Source organism: Mustela lutreola, chromosome 14 (genome assembly GCF_030435805.1).
Source record: "Mustela lutreola isolate mMusLut2 chromosome 14, mMusLut2.pri, whole genome shotgun sequence".
Lineage (NCBI taxonomy): Eukaryota > Metazoa > Chordata > Mammalia > Carnivora > Mustelidae > Mustela > Mustela lutreola.
Genome location: NC_081303.1, coordinates 22,779,607 through 22,801,465, shown reverse-complemented (window position 1 = coordinate 22,801,465; position 21,859 = coordinate 22,779,607). Strand labels below are relative to the sequence as shown.

Here is a 21,859-nt window from a genome sequence, read left to right as displayed (position 1 = left end):
TATACAGATTCCCAAGTCCACTTAAAAACAAAAAACAAAAATCATAAAACAAAAAACGTTGAATAAATACCCAGTAGTATAATTGTGGGTCATAGGGTAGTTCTATTTTTAACTTTTTGAGGAACCTCGATACTGTTTTCCAGAGTGGCTACACCAGTTTGCATTTCCACCAATAGGGCAGGAGGGTCCCCTTTCTCCACATCCTCACCAACTGTCGGAGGCAGGCCCCTGGCCAGGGCGGCCTCCGCCATTAAAAGATGGCGCCTGGCTAGTTGCCAGGTTAGGATTGCCTCCTGAGACTAAGCGGAACGCCCAAAGAGGAAGTAAACAGCATTGGTTGCTAGCGAAGTTGTTCGTTTAGGTGCACAGCCTGATTCACTTGCTCCTGTACCCTGCTTGCTGATTGGTCATGTAAGCGTATATAAGTGTGTAGACTTGCGGAAATAAAGAGAGAGAAGATGCATCCGAATCAGGGTTCTTGTCGTCCTTGCGGGGCGAGGGCGATAAATGGCGCCGGCACCTGGGAACTAAATAAAGGAATCTTGCAAGGTAATCCGCAGGAAAGCGGGGAGTAAAGGTCCGCAGGTAAGCGGGGACATTAGCCATGTTCAAAAGTGGGAATTCCGTGGTAAAGCGGGGAGTAAAAATAGAAAAACCTTGCAAGGGAGAAGTCCGCAGGTAAGCGGGGTAAAACCACGACAAAGGTGGTGGGAAACTTGTACAAGTCCGCAACAAGAAGCAGGACGGCCTTAGAGCCGGGATTTTCTTATCGAAACCGCAGGTAAGCGGGGAAGGGACCACGATCAAAGTGGTGGGAATCTTGTACAAATCCGCAATAAGAAGCGGGGCAGCCTTAGAGCCGGAATTTAGCGGCGAGTCTTTAACGTCCACGTCTGTTGTCTGTGTGTTCATAATGGGATCTGAAGTATCTAAAGTGCGGTTGGAAGGGTCTTTAGAAGACCTGCTGAAAGCCAATGGAACTCCACTAAAAGCAAAAACTGCTCGGGCCTTTTTGAATACAGCGGAAAAGGCGGCTCCATGGTTCCTAGATGAAGGCTTGCTAAACATACCTCAATGGGACCACTTAGGGGAGGATTTGAAGAAACAGGATGCTTTAACTCTTCGCCTCAAATTTAACATAACAAAAGCACAGGCACGGGACACAGTAGTCTCCTGCAGAAATTGCGTGATCTTACTACCTGCACCGTCCTTGGGGGTTAATCCTAAGGGTTTGTTACCTAATCATATATGGCAAATGGATGTCACACATGTTTCAGAATTTGGAAAGTTAAGATATGTTCATGTCTCTGTAGATACCTGCTCTGGAATAATTTTCGCCTCAGTGCATACGGGGGAAAAATCCAGAGATGTTATTGCCCATTGCCCACAGGCTTTCGCGGCATGGGGAAAGCCACGCCAATTAAAGACAGATAATGGTCCAGGCTGTCTCACAACCCTTTAAAGCCTTCCTACAACAACTTGACATTCACTTGATACATGGAATACCCTATAACCCACAAGGACAGGGCGTTGTGGAGCACGCGCATCTTACAATAAAAAATGCGCTTTATAAACAAAAAGGGGGAATAGGGGACACCTTCAGGTCCCCTAAAGATAAGCTCAACACCATTCTCTTTATTTTGAATTTTTTAACGTTGGACAAAACGGGTAAATCAGCTGCAGACAGACATGCAAGTGATGCTGCTGCTTCCCCTAAGCCTTTAGTACTTTGGAAGAACATCCTCACAGGAAAGTGAAATGGACCAGATCCAGTGTTAGTATGGAGTAGGGGGTCTGTATGTGTTTTTCCACAGGAAAAGGAGCGGCTGGTGCGTGCAGCCTTGCCTCCAAACACCAGTCATGATGCTGAAGATGCTGATGATAACTCGGGATGCTACACCTCCTGAGGCAGACTCAAGCCAGAGAGCTGTCAGCAGTGGTTAAAGCATGGCTATATCCTTTACCAGTGTCTAACTCTTCTCTCATATTCCCTCCTCTCCCTTTGATGCATGGCAGGTCTGTAACTTGCTAGGAGCATATACTGATATCTCAGCAGTGTCCATGTTAAATGGTGGCAAATTCCTCAACTGTTCTTATAGACAAAATGACTCTAGTACCTTTGAGACAACAGTTAATGTGTCTTGTCCCAATAATATTACTTATCAGCCCACTCCCATATGCGTCTGGCCACCGTTCCTTTTCCTCGTAACAAATGCTAGTGAGCTGAATGATACGTTGAATTGCACTAAGAATTGCTATCTTTCCCAGTGCTGGCATGTCACGGCCTTCAAGCTGGCTGTGATTATGCGTATCCCTACCCATGTTCCTATCCCAGTTTCCATTCCAGAGGACAAGTTACCGGTGGTGCTATCCAGAAAGAAGAGAGATTTTGGTATCACAGCCACCGTTGTGACAGCATTGGCTATATCTACAGCAGCTGCCACGGCAGCAGCACTCTCGCTTGCTGCAACTATACCCACTGCGGAAGCTGTGAACACCCTTGCAGAAGGAACGGCGGCTGCCCTTCAAACACAGACTCAGATCAATGCACATCTGCAAGCAGGAATCCTGATAGTCAACCAGAGAGTGGATTTGGTTCAAGAACAAGTGGACATATGGGGGGCCCTAATGGGACTGGGATGCATAGTACCCTTCCCGGCAATTTGTGTAACTCCCATAGCCTATACTAATATGAGTGACTTACAGAATGTCTCCCGACAGCTCTCCCAATACTTGTGGGGGAATTAGTCTGCAGAATTCCAAAACTATACTCAGCACCTGCTACTAGGCATAACAAGGATAAATAATATCAGAGTTGAGCTTGCAACCCTCCCAGAGATAATCAAAACATTGCAAGATGTGTTAACCCTTACGAAACAATGGGCTAGCATAATTGGTCTGATGACAATCCTCGTAGTGGGCTTGACTCTGCTAGTAAGGAAACTGCAAATTTGGAGGCGACAGCAACCTAGGCAACAGCAAGCCATGGTGCAGGCCTTGTTAGCCATCGAGGCTGGAACATCCCCCCAAGTGTGGCTAAGTATGCTGGATCGGTAGTCATTTTGTTTATAAGAACAGTTGTAAGATTGGTGGGGGAAATATACCAACCTAAGACAGGACGCAGATCATTGATATCTGCCGTCTGATGATGGGAAAGGACATTCCCCGCCACTGACAACCTAAGACAGGCACGATCCCTGCCATAAAAGAAAAAAGGGGGAGATGTCGGAGGCAGGCCCCTGGCCAGGGCGGCCTCCGCCATTAAAAGATGGCGCCTGGCTAGTTGCCAGGTTAGGATTGCCTCCTGAGACTAAGCGGAACGCCCAAAGAGGAAGTAAACAGCATTGGTTGCTAGTGAAGTTGTTCGTTTAGGTGCACAGCCTGATTCGCTTGCTCCTGTACCCTGCTTGCTGATTGGTCATGTAAACGTATATAAGTGTGTAGACTTGCGGAAATAAAGAGAGAGAAGATGCATCCATCCGAACCAGGGTTCTTGTCCTTGTGGGGAGAGGGCGATAACCAACACCTGTCGTTTCCTGACTGGTTAATTTTAGCCATTCTGACCAGTGTGATGTATCTCATCATGTTTTGATTTGTATTTCCCTGATGCCGAGTGATGTTGAGAACTTTTTTCATGTGTCTGTTAGCCATTTGAAGGGCACAGGCACCCGAATGTTTAGAGGATCAATGTCTACAATAGCCAAACTATGGAAAAAGATCAGATGTCTATCGACAGATAAATGGATAAAGAAGATAAGGTACACACATGTATAGAATGGAATGTTACTCAGCCATCAGAAAGAATGAAATCTTACCATTTGTAATGGCGTGGTTGAAACATGGTTGAAACAGCGCATTATGCTAAGTGAAATAAGTCAGAGAAAGACAAATACCATATGATTTCACTCACATGTGGAATTTTAGAAACAGAGAGATGAACATAGGGGAAGGGAAGGAAAAATAAGACAAAATCAGAGAGGGAGACAAACCATAAGAGACTCTTAACTATAGCAAACAAACTGAGAGTTGCTGGAGGGGTGTGGGTGGGGGTATGGGGTAACTGGGTGATGGACATTAAGGACGGCACTGTAGGGACCTATTTTACTATCCCTGCTCCCCTTCCCCCAGGGGACTTAAAAACAAGTCCCAGAAACCAGCTCCAGGTGTGGAGGCCAAGAAAAACAAGGCTGTACCCACCTCGAGTCTAGCCCTGACATAAGTACAGCCATCATGGCAAGGCAAAAGTTGGCACTTTGCACTGTAAGAGTGGGTTAGCATAAGAATGGCCATCCTGAAGGCCGGGAAGTCATTTTACTGAGCGTCCCTAACCAGCCCACATGGCACACTTAACTTGAGATAAGAAAAAGTAGCTAAAATCTAAGAAACAACTTAATCATATACCACCAGGGTGGTTAGGCGAATGGCGTCACAAGGGCCAGATGTTCAAGAAAAACAAATAGTTAACTTGCAGAGATCGCAATCCTGCAAGACAGGAGTCTCCCTTGGTTTGCAAATGTCCTGGTGATTTACAACAAAAAGGATACCTCTTCAGTGGTCCAATTTCCAGAGACAAATGGCTCAGTTCCTCAAGGCCTAAGGTCGCCCTCCCCACCATAAACTTGAAGGAGGCTGAGGCAGAAGGAAATGTAAATAAAGTTAAATTTCTTCTAAACCTAAATCTCATTTAACCACTAGGATGGCTCCAGGGTGATGCTGGGGTGGCAAGAGGTTAAACAAAGTTAAACTGTCAAAATGGGGCTTAAGATATGTATGTAGCCATGAAGAAGTGCCTTGAAAATGCTATATAAACCCTTGGCTTTGAGTGCTCAGGGTCCTTGTTGAAACCCGCTGCGCCAGGCAGATACTTGGACCCCAGCTAGCTGGAAATAAACTCACTGTGTGACTTGCATTATCGAGAATGTCCTCTGTCTAACTGAGGGGTGGTCGACTCCGTACCCTAACAGGCACATGACGTAATGAGCACTGAGTGTTACTGGCAACAGATGAATCACTAAATTCTATCCCTGAAATTAATAATATACTGTATGTTAACTAAATTGAATTTAAATAAACATTAAAAAAATCTTTGGCAACTGAATGTTAAGATTAATAGTGAAGCTCTATGGCTTTTGATTCAACAAACATTTATTTGTCTAAATTAGTACAGCAAATATTTCAGTTAATCATTTTTGTTCTTAAGATGTTCTTAATTTACTCTTTACCTATAGTCAGTCTATAGGTTGTGTTCTTGATGTGTTACTTGGTCTATTCTTAAATTTCCAGGCAAACTTCTACTTTTCCCTTTCTGTCCTCTAGTCCTTTCCTTCCTTTTCTCTGGCTATACATACACACACACACACACACACACACACACACACACACACACAGGAAAATTCCGTGTAGCTAATCCTCTCCTCTCCATTACTCAGTTTCCTCCCCTATCCTGTTTAGTAAACATGCAGAAATCATGCAAACGGAGACAACTGAAGGATTCAACACACATATCTGCTGCTCAGTAAACACTCTGTGAACAATCATTTATTTCATCCTTGCTTATAAAGTCAGGAATTTAAAACCATGTAATTTAAACACATGCTTTCAACATGTCTTAAAATTCAGCAATCTTCCAGAAGAGGCAGTTTTAAATGGCTTTTCCTTTAAAACCTGTGCTCATATCACCACTGCTGGGAAGCTGCCCTGTGTCGTTGTTTAGAACACTGGTTTCAGAGTCAGACAGTCTGGATTTCAATCCTCTCTGCACCGCCTACCAGTTTCGATAACTCTTCTCCGCCTTCATTTCTTCATCAGGACACCTCACAGTACTGGTGCGAGGATGAACTGTGACAGTCCACTCATGTACCTCTCTTAGGAAAATGCCTGGCCTGTCACCGATTCGTTAGAAACATGGGCTAGTAGTAGAGATACTGGTGGCACCGGCAGCAGAGGCCTCATTCGCATCAGTATTACTCATTCATAATCCAAGCTGAGGAACGCTGGGTGGTGGAGGATAATTTCACCTGCCAGCATCCCTCTATTCAGATTTCTGGGAACTCTGTATAAATAGACACACATATATAAAACTGCATCTGTGTGTATTTGAGAAAAAAGAAAGTCTATGTTCAAATTTCATAATTTCTAATCCATGTTAACTAGACATACATAAAATCGTAAGACATACCGACTTTTTTTAATCTAAAAAAAATCCAAAGATTGGCTTAACTGAGCTGAGTAAATGAGACAGACCTCTCAGTAGCCGATTCAGAGGACTACGTACTCACAAAAAAATATATATGTATTTTTCTACTCCCACACTTCTCTAAAGCAAAATATGACAAAGAAAATCTTTCACAAGAACAAATTGGGCTTTAAAGTGAATGATTCAAGGGTGCCTGGGTGGCTCAGTCGGTTACGTGACTGACTCTTGGTTCAGCTCAGGTTGCCATCTCAGGGTCATGACATCGAGACCTGCATCAGGTTTCGTGCTTAACTCAGTCTGCTTGGGACTCTTTCTCCCTCTCCCTCTGAGCACACACGCGCATGCACCCTCTCTCTCTCTCTCAGATAAATAAATCTTTTTAAAAAAATATAGTGAGTGACTTATATTTTCTGGTTACATAGGATACAAAGAAGATACCTATTATTTTCCAAATATTTGGAGCTTCCTCCTACTCCTCCTCCTTCCTCTCCTCTTCTTCCCTTTTCCTTCTTCTTCACCATCATAAGTATCATCATCATCATTGTTATTATTAAATAAGCCTCACTTCTCTACCAGAAGAAGATCTACTTTCCTTATGAGATATTTGGAAATGGCATCATTTCTGGGACAAACCCAGCATTCAACAGATAAATGATTTCACTGCTTTTTAGTTATAGTACCAAGTTAACTATTCTTTGCATAGCCTTTTACTTAAAGCTCTTTGTATGCATTTGAAATTTGATAATAATAACAATCCTGTGAGAGCCGGTAAAATGATGCCAGTATAGATTTAAAGAAACTAAAGTTTAAAATTCTTAAAGACCTTGCTCAAAATCGTATGATGAAAAATGAAGATGTCTCAAGAGAAGGAGGAGACAAGCCACAGACTGGGAGAAAATATTTGCAAAAGATACATCTGATAAAGGACTGTCATCCAAAATGCACAAAGAACCCTCAGAATTCAACAATAAGAAAACAAACATCCCGACTAAAAAATGGCCAAAGAACTTAACAGACATCCCACCAAAGAGGACACATAAATGGCAAGTAAGCATATGAAAAGATGCTCCATGTCATATGTCACCAGGGAAATACAAATTAGAACATCAATGAGATAACACCACACCCCTATTAGAAACACCAAAATCCTAAATACTGACATCACGGAATGCTGGTGAGGATGTGAAGCAACAGGAACACTCACGCATGCTCATGGGAATGCCAAACAGGACAGACGCTTTATCCAGCATTCATGTTTCTTGGTTTTTACCCAAAGGAGATGAAAACACATCCACATAAAAATCTGAACATGGATGTTTATAGCAGCTTTATAATTGCCAAAACTTGGAAGCAAATAAGATGTTCTTCAATAGGTGAATGGATAAATAAGCTGGTCCATTCAGACCACGGAATTTTATTTGGTGATTTAATAAAAGGAGCCATGAAAAGTCATGGAGAAAACTTGAATGCATATTCCTAAGTGAAAAAGAAGCTGATCTGAAGAGGCTATAAACTGTATGATTCTAACAATCTGAGTTATGGAAAAGGCAAAACTGTGGAGAGAGTAAAAAGATCAATTGTTGCCTGAAATTAGGTGGGGAGGTAGAGGAATAAATAAACAGACCACAGGGAGGCTTTGGGCAGTGAAACTGCTCTTATGAAGCTATAATGCTAGACACGTGTCATTCTACATTTGTGAAAACCTAAAGAATGTATGATAGCAAGAGTAAACCCTAAAGTTTGGACTTTGGGTGACAAGGATGTGTCAATGTAGTTTCATAGATTGTAATAAATGTGCCACTCTGATATAGGATGTTGACAGTGGGGGAGGCTCTCCATGTATAGGTATAAGAAATATATGGGAACTCTGTTCTTTTTGCTCAATTTTGTTGTGAATCTAAAACTACTCTAAAGAAGTTGAAAATAGAGCTATCCTACAACCCAGCAATTGCACTACTGGGTATTTACCCCAAAGATAACAAATGTAGTGATCCAAAAGGGGCACGTGTATCACAATGTTTATAGCAGCAATACCCACAGTAGTCAAACTCTGTTAAGAACCGAGATGTCCATCAACAGATGAATGGATCAAGTAGATGTGGTGTGTACAAACACACACACAGTAGAATACTATGCAGCCTTCAAAAAACCCGAAATCTTGCCATTTGCAATGATATGGATGGAACTAGAGGGTATTATGCTAAGTGAAATAATTCAGCAGTCAGAGAAAGACAATTATCATATGATCTCACTGATATAAGGAATTTGAAAAACAAGACAGAGGATCATAGGGGAAGGAAGGGAAAAATGAAACAAGACAAAACCAGAAAGGCAGACAAACCATACGAGACTCCTAATCTCAGGAAACAAACTGAGGGTCGCTGGAGTGGAGGAGGGTGGGAGGGAGGGGTGGCTGGGTGACAGACACTGGGGAGAGTATGTGCTATAGTAAGTGCTATGAATTGTGTAAGACTGATGATTCACAGACCTGTACCCCGAAACAAATAATACATTATATGTTAATTTAAAAAAGGAAAAAAATGAATACTAAGAACTAATGAAACCCTAAGAACATCCTGAATCTAATTCTCTAATCTAGGCTGGTACTAAAACCAAAGTAGGCATGTTCAAAGGGCTTTTGAATTTCTCAGCCTTAAGATAAGCAGGGGTGATCAAATGTACTGACGATCGACAGCAATTTTCTTAATAATTAACAAGCCATTATTATACCTACCTGACAGTCCCTCTATCAATACACATTAATTCTAGAAATGTTAGGCATACACTGTTTATCTCATTTGTATCACCAGTACCCTTCATTAAAAGGAAATTCAAAATTAAAAAAAAAAAAGCCTAAACAATTAAAAAAAATTAAAGTTAAATGTATGAAGGAGCCAGAATGAGGACAGAGTTCTTTCCAGGGCAGGGTTCCTTCAAGATTCCTGCCTAATAAATGGAATTAGGCCAATCATGGGCTACGTGAAGTAGCAGGCAGTGGGCAAACAGGGACTGAAGGGGAGACTGGGAGCAGGGGCCAAACCTTGTGCCTGGCTGAAAGTTTTGTCTGCCTAGGACAGGGTTAATTTTTAAGATTTTTTTTTTTTTTAAACAAGAAACTACAGGCTAGCCAAGCTGTGGGCTTGTGTAGCTGTTTCCCAAAGAAGGTGCCTTTACAAACTCATTTTCATTTTAATGTTTGGTTCAGCAAGGATAAAACAGGCTCTTCCAATATCCACACTGTGGTGGGGGGAAATAATGAATTTGGAGCAAGAAAACCTTTAACATCTTCTAAAATCTAGATGCTTACATTCACAGGGTCATAGGATGTTTACCCAGTTGTTATATAACATAAAATCACTCCATTTTACCATATAACATTTGCAACAAATATTCCTGAACCTCACCTTATCCCTGACCAGACTTCACTGGTCCTGATCCACACCAAGCTGAAAACTGCCTTGTCAAAATGTGAAAGAACTCACTTACACTTACAAATAATATCTACAATAAAAATTTCTTAATCTTTATTAAAAAAAAATTTCTTGGTAATTTCATCCAACTTCATCGTTGCCGACCTCTTCCTAAGAGATGGATTGCTGACAACGGGATAAGGCTCAGGGACGGACTGAGAATAATTTTTTACATGACACTGTATCAATAATAAAATTTTTACAGGTGAAATTTTAATTTTTAAAGCCCTGGGAGAATGTTCCCATATCACAATTTTCAAGCCAAGAAGCCTAGTGTTCTCATCGGACTTAGAATTCGGTATTTCTACCATTCCAGTTTATTCTTCATTTGTTTCATGGATAGTATTTTGAGGTATTAAAAAAAGAGCATACAGGATATTTATGTTGGCATATTTTATTATACACACAGTATCAATTCTCTCTGTGAACCAAAAATGACAATTCTCTATCACTCAGGGGCTTAAGCAGAGACTATCATTAGCATCGTGAGGGACAGACTCAGACACAACATGGAGTTCCTTTCCTGATGGACCTCTGCCAGAGAAGATTCTCTTACCTTTGGGTTCTTGTGATTCATCGTCGCTATCTGAGCTGTCATTACTCACAATATGCTCTGCTGTAATATTTTCTGTGGGGAAAAAACCAAAACAGTTGAAGGATCTCAGGTGTCAAGACTTAAAAATTTACTGCACAGAAGTAATCTCAGGAAAACCATCAAAGTGAAATCTACCAAGTTGACTTGTGTAATTTAGATCACTTTAGTACTTAAATTTATTAGTTTTACTAGTATTTTCAAATTTCTCACTGGACAAGAAAACCTCTAGGATGGGAAAAATTAGTTTAAAACTACTCACTCATGACTAAAGGAAAGAACATTTATCTGTTTGTCTTAATGCTGACAGAAAGAAGAATTTGGTTATAGGAAGCTCTTTGTTGTACCAAAGGGGTATTTTTCTTCAATTAAATATGTTTAAGTGGTGTTTATGATGGGAAATGCAGGATAAAAGCAAAATACACAGAGGGTCCACAGAACAATTCCTTCAAAATGAACAAAAGCTACTAATATAAGGTATCTTTTGATTTTCAATAATACTGAAAATTGTTCATTGAAATGTGTCTTTTGGTGTCAAGAATTTACGCTTCCTCAGAACATATTAAGAATGCAGTTATAGGGGCACCGGGTGGGTCAGTGGGTTAAGCCTCTACCCTCAGCTTAGGCCCTGATCTCAGGGTCCTGGGATCAAGTCCCACCTCATATGCCCTGTTAAGCAGGGAGCCTGCTTCCCTCTCTCTCTGTACCTTCCTCTCTGCCTACTTGTGATCTCTGTCAAATAAATAAAATTTTTAAAAAATGAAGGCAGTTATAAAAACTAAAATAGAAACCATAAATCCTTCACACATAAAGACAGGAGTAAAATCCAGATAATAACCAGTTTTTTTTTCAAGTAAAAATTACCTAAACTATGGAGTACACAGACTATTCTTATCATCAGCATTTATAGAAAAATCAAACTTTCTTTGGACATTTACATGAAACCACTTTCTGTATAGTGACTTTTTTCTTCTATCAGTCAGTAGAATTTTTTTATTTTAAAAAATATGACTCAATGTATAATTTTCACTGACAGAATCGTTTTAAGGTTTTAAACTCAGAGAAATGAACTCTAAATTTATAATTTTCAGTGACAGAATCATTTGGGGACTTCAAAAACTTGGAGAAATCTGTGTGTAACATTTAGTTTCCCCATATTATTCTGTATATGTTTACTATACCTACATAAATGTCATATACATGAATGACAAGGTATATAATGGAAGGGTTTTAAAAGATTGAGGTAGTAGGCTGACTTCAATTTTTAGATTTAACTTTACTGGCATGATTACACAATATGGAATTCAATAAAAGATAATGTCATTTCATTTTGTGATTATTACACAAAGTAGTTTAGTTGTATAGAAGAGGGATGGTGTTAAGAAATGATCCGCTCTAGGTATCCTATACATTAGGCGTGTCTCTGGTCCTTTATGTAATCGAGCAGAACAAAATTTTCTTCCCATATGCATTTTTTTCTTTGGTCTTATTTGATACTCTCATTTAAGAAAATGGTTCACAAAAAAATAAAAAAAGATTTCACTTCTCTTTTGTAAAGATATTTTTAAGAGATGAGTATCTAAATATCTGAGTATATCTATTTTCCATCACTATAGTAAAACATATAGCTCCATCTGTCCAAAAGCACAGAATGCAGACATTCCAAACTCCTTGAGCGTGTAAAGAATTTCATTCAGAGCTGTCAGATTATGGTCCAATTTATCATGATGTCTTTCTTCAGAAGGGATGAAGCAAAAACAGAAACCACCTGTGAACACCCCTTTAAGAGGTAGACTTTGGGCAACTGTTGGACAAAAGCGTCACCAGGAGTCTTTGGATTCCCCTCAGTCACCTCTCTGGTCTCATTTCTGGAAACCCTTACTTAATCTGAGGTAACACGCATCCTGCTGGCCGGTGGATCTCAAGTACACAATATTCCCTCTCAGTCTGACACATAGGCTGCCAAACCACTGGCCCCAAAGGAAACATCTCCCAACAAAGAATATTCTGAAGACTATTTAGTATAAACACTCTCCTTTTCCTTGGCCTCCAGCCATTGTCTCACCCACCTCAGATCTGTTATTTCAGTCCTATTCTCTTCCTGCCATAGGAGGAAAAAAAATAACAACCCAAGGTTTATCTGGATTATTCAACCTAGAGGGAGCACAGAGAAGCGAGCCTCATGTGGTCCATCTGTCCCTTCTCTCTTTGCTTCTGAAATCTTCACATGATTTTGAGAAGAGTTAGTTATTTCCATAAAATGAGAGTCATAAACAGGCTATTTATCCATTTCGGGTATAATGTTCATTAAAAAAAGTCAAGTCAGGGACGCCTGGGTGGCTCAGTTGGTTAAGTGTCTACCTTCTGCTCAAATCATGATCCCAGGGTCCTGGGATCAAGTCCTACATCTGGCTCCACACTGTGCAGGAAGCCTGCTTCTCTCTCTGCCTGATGCTCTCCCTGCTTGTGCTCACTCGCTCTTTCTCTTTCTCTCACAAATAAATAAATAAAATCTTAAAAAAAAAAAAAAGTCAAGTCAGAGCATTTTAGCAATAGACTCTTGGCCTCTTAGAGAAAATGGGGCTCTGTCGTTAAGGCTGGAGCAGGCTCAAAAGTTCCAGCTACATTGGCCTGTTAAGTGAGTGCTGCTCAGAGGACAGGAGCAAGTTCAAGTGCACAGTGCTTTCCTTATTGTTTTTATTTTTATTTTAAAATCGTTGGCTCTAGTGCAATCGTAAGATCACGTCTCACTTCTCCATTACTTATGAAGAACGACCCCAAAATACAAGTGATACCACTGAAGAAAGTATTAAAAATGGTGGAAAATTTCTGTGGAGTTACTATCAATATCAAACAGCTAAAATCAATTTTTCAGGAGGAATGATAACACTCCTTAGAAGCCGATCTGTAGTGTATTTATCAATGTTACAATTGTGGGTTTTTTGTTTTGTTTTTGGGGGGTTTGTTTTGTTTCGTGTTTTTTTGCATATAAAGCTTAATTAAATCAACTGTCACTGCCTGGAAAAACTAAGGGCAGCTTGCCAAAACAAAAAACAAAAAAACAAATCCTACATTTAGTGTTTTAGATGCAAGTATTTTTCAAATGAATTGATTGTTGAAAAAGTCCTTCATGTTATTCTGTGAACTCTATCCTCACATACTTGATACTTCACAGACAGAGAAGAGGTAGGAGGTACTGTGCTGAGAATACACAGGACCCTCCACCATAGCCCTCTGCTGGGCTGGCTCCATCCTTCAGATTTAGCATGCACGGCTCCTTCCCGTAGTAACTGCCATAAGGAAACAGCTGGCAAGGTACTTGGGAGACACTGAATGTATGTTTCATTCTGTTTGCTTTGAGTCAAATTTACTCATTGATGAAAGCGATCTTCCTGTCATTAATCTTTTAATGAATGGAAAACCTCTGGTCCTCAGTTGGGTCTGTCCACTTTTTCAAGTTTTGTAAATATTACTTTTTAATTTGTGATGGAAGGGCCAATGAGTTAAATTTAAAGAAAAGCATTAGTGTTAATTTACTGGATGTAATGTGAAATATTTTTTCCTCCTTTTTGGTATGACTCGGCTATAGGAAGCTAACAGAATTCTAGTGAGTTAGTATTTAAGAGGTAAATGAGTTGCAAGTATGAACTTAGGCATCACACTGTGTTCAACTGCTGACGAATCTAATCTTTTAAAAGAGACCCCTGTTTGATAAAAGGAGTATTCTCTAATGCAAGTAGTACATTTAGATACATGATGACAAAGAGGAATGAAGATGCTCCAGTTAAAAATTATTCTTAGGAATCAACAGTTCTTACAAATTTCAAAACCTCAGTGTCGGAATAATACTTAAGTAATATACAGATGATTCTTAGGAAAATACTTGATTTAACCAAGTTACTGGTAACTTTAGAACAACGACAATCTTAATGGTGATTTAATTTTCTATACATTCATGTTAAAATTTATCAGTTTAGCACAATATGGTCAAACAGAAACATGTTTTAATAATACCTAATTCTTCCTCCATTGTGGAACCTTTATTTTGTGAGCCAGAAACTCCTAAGACTCTGTTGAACAATATAGAAAAGGCACTGCCCCAGACACCTAAAACAAAGCAAAAATGGAGAACAACTTAGAATGCACCAAGATTTAAAACAGTCACCCAAACAAACAGTATTTTGATCACTTACCCATTAGGAAGTGCAAGGGGTTTTCTTCATATTTCTTCACAACTGTTCCCATAAAAAATTTGCTTCCAAATAAGTCAGGAGCCATAAAAGTACCGTATTTAGCCATACCAATCTCATACGGGCTAAATTCAACCCAATCTGAAAGCATTTTAAAAAAATATAATCCATTAATAGGAAAATACTACAGAAATGTACACAGTTGAAGATTGCTTCTAACAATGCCTTATTTTCAATTATTTAAAATATTTTAAAAATTAATCAAATGCCTATTATGTATAATGCTCAAACTGAGTATCTTTTGCATTTAAAAGCTCAGACATCTTTTTGGAACCCACTTTACGAAGTCCATCTTAACTGTAAAGAATGTAAAACAGAAAACTGTTAGCTCAGATGTCAAATCTACAAAGTAGATAGAAGAAACTAAACTCTGATAATGCAAGCAGACTATGAAACGGAAGAAAGCATTTTCTAACATTTGCCTTTTATTCTTCTTTCTTTAATTTTGCTTATTAATCATTCTTCTGACTCAAGATTATAATGCAAAGTTTTTAATGCTGAATGTCTTAAGAAACACATTAATAGGGTCAAGAAAGCATACTTTCTAATAAAGGCTATGGAGCCCTGGGTTCAAATCCATTTTGCTGCTTACCAATTATGCAGGCTTTGGTAGATCACTTGTGTTCTTTGTGTTTAGGTCCCTATAGAATGTGAGTAATATAGAGGATTGTAAAATTGTTGTGAAAATCTGATGGGTATAGAAATGTAAAGAACTTAGATGAGGGCATAGCACATTTTAATCACTCTATAAATGGTAGCCACTATTAGATTCCATGTATATCCTTGACTATCACTATGTTTAATTATGTATCAAAAATGAATTCCTGGGCGCCTGGGTGGCTCAGTGGGTTAAGCCACTGCCTTCAGCTCAGGTCATGATCTCAGAGTCCTGGGATCGAGTCCCGCATCGGGCTCTCTGCTGAGCAGAGAGCCTGCTTCCCTCTCTCTCTCTCTCTGGCTGCCTCTCCGTCTACTTGTGATTCCTCTCTGTCAAATTAATTAAAAAAAAAAAAAAAAATCTTTAAAAAAAATAAATTCCTTGTTTCTGATTCCTACTTCCCACGCTTGCTACTCTCAGCACCCCCTTCCTGTTAAACAGGGCTACTTTTCAGATATTCATACCAAAATTTATACTTGATCCTTGACAGCTCTTTTCCCTTTACATCTTACTTATAAAACCTCAAGCTCCGGAGGCTCATTACCAGATATGGTTACACATAGGCCTGCTTATCCATTTGTCCACCATGGACCACCATCCATTTGTACCCTACTGGTAGAAGCTGCCATACCTTCTCCCTGGATCTCCACAATAGTCTTCTAGAACAGCTCTCCTCTATTCTCCTGCTATCTTTTTGATACTTGTGGCAAGAATGAATTTTTAAAAATAGAAATCACAGCACACTAATGCCAGGTGAAAACTTTCCAATGGCTCCCCATTATACTGAACATAAAAATGTAGTCAACAAGTCTTTGCGACAGTCTTGCCACTGCTCCCTGACCTCATGTCCTAACCAGTCTCCCATTATGTTGGTCTTGCTCCTTCCACTCTAGCACACAAATCTTCTTAATTTTCCTCAAAGAGAAAGCTCCATGACACCTCAATGCCTTTATGCTTCCTATTACCTTGTGCAATTACAAGGCTTGCTCCTTCTCAACCTTTAGTTCAAGGTCCAATTTCACTGGCCACCCTCTGTGAAGTCCCACAACCATCTACCCTTGCCTAACCCAAAACCCTCTGCACTCCTTTATTCCCCTCTTCTAAAATCATTACATGCCTATCCAAACAATCCAAAATCCAAGTAACTCAAAAATCCACAAATTTTTCTGCTATTCATTTGGTGGTAAAATCTGACTGAATTCATTCAGCAGAGGAAAAAGTCTTGATAAGAGGCTGAATTTTTATTTATCTCACTAAATATGAATACTGACACACTCTATTAGAGAAATCACTCTATTTGATAATGAAATCTAGGGCAGTATTATGTAATAAATGATGTATTTTTTTTTTAACTTTAAAATCTAAAATATTCTGAACCCCAAAACATCTATCCCCAAAGTTTTAGAAAAGGGATTGTGGATGTGTATTTATTTTTTACTCAGTGGCAGATTGTAACATTCTACCTTTCTTCAAGGAAGTTATGAAATCACACTTGAGATGAGAACACATTATAATTCATTGGAAATCAAAGCCAAATGGCACATATACCTTTCACCAGAAAGTGGTGTGCTTTATAAAGATTTACATGGAGTTAGTGAGATATGACTAGCCATGACTCAGAGGTTGCTAGGAAAATTCTGTTCTCTCTACAAGTAATTTCCCATCTCCAAATTTTATCCCCTTGAGTATTGAAACACAATGATTTCTCGAGTAATGTCTTCTTTATTAATGCTGTGTGTGCGCAGACAGTAACTACAGACATTCTCAAGGTAAGCTTGCTCTCAAGGTAAGGTAAGTCCTTACTGAAGGACTCACTAGAGTAGTATGTAACTATTATTCTTTTTGCTGTTGACTCACACATTTCAAACTTGAACCTCTCTCTTATACCTCCAGGTATTCATTTCCAACTTCCTCCTGAGCATTTACACTTAGACACACCGTCATCACATCCCACTGTGCTTACCTGGAAAGGAACTCATCACCCTTCCTCCCAGTCTACCTTACCTGCTTCCGTAAACCACATTATCATAGCCCCCAAAAGGAAGTTTTTTAAACTGAAACCCCTCTTTTACTCACTAACAATCAAACCCATTCATTACCACTTCTCACGGGTAACCTCTGGGCTTTTCACATCCATCTTCATCTCTTCTTTTCGGGATCTCCCTGGCTCCAGAACATTATTACGAGAACACCATGGTAGCACTGCTTCCTGTTTCTTTCCTTGCTAATCTACCCACATGAATCACGAAAATACTTTTTTTTCCCAAAGACACTAAACAATTTAATTGCCCTGCCCCCAAACACCAAATATTTCCCATTATCATAACTGAACAAAAATATTTCTGTCTGGAATTCAAATCTTTCTGTAACTTGGCACTAGTAGTTTTCCCAAATGTACCACCCACCTTCACCAACTCATACTAAGGCTAGTTTCTTTTTACTGCTCTCCAAAACCTACTTTCGCTCCCCTTCTGAGCATTTTCTCATGCTATTTCACACAAAGAGGACTATTCATCTCCCTTGATAGACCTTTCCATGTTCAACTGAAAACTGAGTTCCTTCACCCACATGAAGTCTTTCTTAGGACTGCATTAAATCTCTATGATATCTTACTCGTAGGTCAGTTCTACACACTTTAAGAGATCATAATGTTCTATGTGTATGGCTCATTTATTTTCCATGTTTTATTTTTGTCTTGTTAATGGGACTGTAACTTTCCCAAAGAATAATAAATACTATGTATTTACTCTTATAGTATCTGTCAAAGAATTTAACATGATGTTGAGCTTATAAATTGTGCTCAATAAACACAATTTATTGACCAATGGAAATGTAAAAATGAAAGCACTGTAGTAAAGTGAAGGAGTCAAAAAATATTTAACAGTTTAAACAACTAAAGTTTATTTGTTTAAGATCTTCAAAAGAGGAAAATGTTTAAAACTATTCTACAGGGAAGAAAAACATTCTCTGATATTGTGGAAATAAAGTTGATAAAAACTTCTGTAAGTTAAGATAATCTGGTTCTTTGACTTTTAAAAATATTATTCAGATAATATTTCAACTTTTTTTCCCCAAATATCCATTTTTAATCCAAGCAAACTTTAAAGTAATATAGACATCTCTCTTCCCCCACCCCCCCAATAACCCAAGCTACTTGAAGTTTCATAACATAACACCTTTGAATCTCTTATCTGAGTACAAGATCTACATAACTCATGCTTGATGGCTTTGTCCAACTCTGTTGGAAGAAACAGCTTTGAACCTCCTTATCGTAAAAGTTTAAAGATTTTATTTATTTGACAGAGGGAGAGGCAGGGAGAGAAGGAGCACAAGCAGGGGGAGTAAGAGAGGGAGAAGCAGGGCTTGATCCCAGGACCCTGGGATCATGACCTGAGCCGAAGGCAGACGTGTAACGACTGAGCTACCCAGGCACCCCCTTATTTTAAAAGTTTAGCAATGAAGTTTAGTTAAGGATCTCCCATCTCTGTAATAATATCACAGTGAGGCAGATGGCCCAAATCAGATACTTCAAGCTCAAAAGGTACATAAAACAACCTTTCCCACTCTAGTTGAATCCAAACCAGTCCTTTGTTCTTTAATGATCGTGGTTAGATTTTCCAATGAGAATGGCTACTGCCTCAAGTTCAGAATTTTAAAAAGGTGACTATGAAAATGACATAACAATCGTAACACTATTTTATGTCTCTTCTTGATGTTCCATCTTCTGCCTACCTCAGGTGATTGTCTTAATAGCTCTGTAAGATAAACCTGATGTTTATTAATATCCTTTTTTTTTTAAAAATAAGGAGGAAAACAAGAATCAGAAAGATTAAATGACCCACCGAAGGTATTTCAGCTTAGAAATAAGGCAGGGCTTACAAATCAGTTTAGTGCTTATTTGGCCACATCATAATGCTTTTGGGGTAAAATGGCTTATTTGGCTATGCACAGACTTGACTAGCATTCTAGTAGGATTTATCAACCTATTTGCAAACATTCCAAGACCTCACAAAACACCAGTGATAGGAAAGCAAAAACCAAACCAAACCAATTTCATCATGGTGCTTAAACTTTTCTTATATGAATGAATTTCAGTTCTCCCTATAAACTTCATTACAATCAAGATCTTGCTCCTTATTTATTGCTGGGCATGCTATAGTTACCCCAGACTCCTAATGCATGCTCGACCCCCATGCAATAATTAAATATACCTTTCATATATAAAATCTGTTTATAGCTAAGATCCAGACCTCTGATTTCTTATACAGCTTTCATAGAGCACTAAATTTTTAAGATTTACTTAAACTTAAGTTGGGTCTGACACTGTTTATGTACTATGCATACTTTATATCATTTTTTAAAAATATAAACATGTTGATAGGCTCATCCTTATTTAAGAGATGTAGAAGCCAACTAAAAAATATCATGTATCTTGGTCAAGAAACAATACAGAGTACCTTCTTTCTTGAGCCTTCACTTCTTTAATAATTATTGTAAATCTTTCGAATTATAAGTCCTGATAGAATGGGGGCAATATACTGTGGTGGGGGAGGGGAGTTCATGCTTAGCACCTGGCTTACTACGGTCTACACAGTCAGTAACCAGAGAAGCCAGTATTTTCATAAAACAAAGGATTTTCGAGAATAAATCTCAGCTCTGCTATTTACTTTCTGTGTGGCAATGTGCAAATAATTTAATCTTTCTGAGGTTTTGTTCTTTTTTGTCTATTGAACAGAGCTAAAAATACCTCACTTCCTGAGCTGTAGCAAAAGTTAAATAAAATAATCAATATGTTAAGTGATTTCTGAACCATCAGCATGATGGTTTTTAGTCAATATAACTGGTAAATAGTTGAATAGATGCATTCCAGCTGCACTGCTTTTTATAAATAATTTTCAAGGAGAGCTTGGGTGGCTCAGTTGCTAAGTGCCTGCCTTCAGCTCAAGTCATGACTCCAGAGTCCTGGGATCGAGTTCACTATCAGGCTCCCTGCTCAGCAGGAAGCCTGGTTCTCCCTCTCCCCTGGCTTGTGTTCCCACTCTCGCTGTCTTTCTCTCTGTCAAATAAATAAATAAAATCTTAAAAAATAATAATAATAATTTGCAAAGTTCTTCTTGCATAAGAGAGGTCAGTTGAAAAAAGTAAGGCTTTGTAAAATTGGAAAAGGATTCGGGATGTAAATCTGTTAATTACATGCCATGCACAATTCTTTTCTTTCAAGCTTATGGTGTGACTGATTTCACTGAGGTCCTTTTCCTAAAAATATGATGAACCCTACCAGCTATAGTGAGAAGTGCTTCCACACTGCAGATTAAGACTGCCAAAGGCCCCCAGAAGCATGAGTTCACGGGCTTTGAGAGCACCCAATAAGAAGAAAAGCCACAGAAGAAACAAATATTTACATTTGAGATTTAACAAAATGAGGCATTTTGTTCACCAGCTGCCTCAAGTACAGACTAGTACTTTTTAAGTACTGTATTATAAAAATTACAACAGGGTTTTGAATGATAAACATATATCATATTATCCTATTTAATGAAAACAGCTGCAGGAAGCAAATAATATGCATTGCCTAGAAGCACTAGGCACACTATTTTGTTAAAAGTCCCTGAGAAATGAGGAAAATTGAGGTTGCAATCATGACTTTTTATAGTTTTTATTTCACTAATTTAAATGAAGAAATATGTTACTAACTTCATGGAATATATTCCATAACGAGAAAATCATCTAGCTTAATATTTTCTTATATCTTCCAATGTTTTCATGTTAGAGAAAATATATGAAAATGGACAACTAAAATTGCTTATAACCACACTTCAAAGGTTCAAGGAAATGTTTTGAAAGAGGAAATTACATACCTGCAAACATCAGCTCTGAAACATCGGGTTTGACATGGAGACAAGTGAAGAGAGGTAAAGGGCATTGACCAGAATTGACTTTTTCCTTCAAGCTACTCAAGGTAGTGTTCATTCTCTGTCCACAGAAGAAATAAAGACATGATTTTAAATACAGAAGCAAACACAGATAGAAAGCTACTTAAAGTAGGACTTCCAATCGAGACACTTAAAATGCTTATAATAAAAATAAGTCATGTTTTCTAGAAATCTCTGGGTTTTAATAAACAACAAAATTAAGCTCTAGGGAGGTAATTATCTTCATTCTAAAAAAAACCCCACAACTTTAAAGGCTATATCTATGTTTGAGTTGAAGAACTTGGCAGCTACAAAACCATGAAAAAATAATCTGGACCCCGGATTCCCTGGAACTGACTCTATCTCCCCCGCTTTATTTTCCCATGGTAAGTCACACTGTAGTCATGTGTCAAATGGGCTTTTTCCATGTGACTCACTCCCTTTTCTGACTCTCTTTTAGGCAACCTCCATTTGCCTCTACCATTACAATATTACTTGTATTCATCTTAAAGAATGCCATTGAGTGGCCAGTTAAGGGTTAAAATGTGTATTTTTTTTTCCCCCCAAAGAAAAAGAATACAAAAGTACTTCACTATACATCAAAACTGTTACACAGAATGAGTAAGCACTAGCCAGAAATGTACAAGTGTTATGCCTGGCATGGGGGTATGTGCTCAGGACACATTGTTGATTGGGTCAGTTGAGTCAAGTGATGTTTACAAAATACATCATTTTGTTTTATTAAAACATTATAACATACAGGGTCTACTTGTATTAAAAG

General features: G+C 38.8%; 2 protein-coding genes across 7 annotated transcripts in view; one reads left to right on the top strand and one right to left on the bottom strand.

The window, feature by feature from the left end:
* The window catches only part of PLA2G4A (phospholipase A2 group IVA), a 169,921-nt gene that overhangs the window by 37,084 nt on the left and 110,978 nt on the right, over window positions 1–21,859 (bottom strand). For all 5 annotated transcript variants that reach the window (XM_059145062.1, XM_059145058.1, XM_059145060.1 and 2 more), the window contains 4 exons: window positions 21,025–21,139; window positions 14,452–14,589; window positions 14,273–14,365; window positions 10,223–10,294 (listed from right to left, as the gene is read on the bottom strand). In XM_059145062.1, coding sequence (XP_059001045.1) covers window positions 10,223–10,294; window positions 14,273–14,365; window positions 14,452–14,589; window positions 21,025–21,139 — 418 coding nt within the window. The remainder of the gene's footprint in view (window positions 1–10,222; window positions 10,295–14,272; window positions 14,366–14,451; window positions 14,590–21,024; window positions 21,140–21,859) is intronic.
* On the top strand, window positions 235–3,477 carry LOC131814321 (uncharacterized). 2 transcript variants are annotated; one of them, XM_059145063.1, is made up of 2 exons: window positions 235–549; window positions 1,815–3,477. In XM_059145063.1, exon 2 carries the CDS (start codon window positions 2,062–2,064, stop codon window positions 2,746–2,748), a length of 687 nt encoding a protein of 228 aa, XP_059001046.1. In that variant the 5' UTR covers window positions 235–549; window positions 1,815–2,061; the 3' UTR covers window positions 2,749–3,477. The 2 variants fall into 2 exon arrangements, with proteins under 2 accessions (XP_059001046.1, XP_059001047.1); XM_059145064.1 differs by having other exon boundaries at window positions 235–585.

Bases quoted from the DNA above. Each gene is read 5' to 3' on its own strand.
- LOC131814321 (XM_059145063.1), top strand. From the start codon at position 2,062: ATGTTAAATGGTGGCAAATTCCTCAACTGTTCTTATAGACAAAATGAC.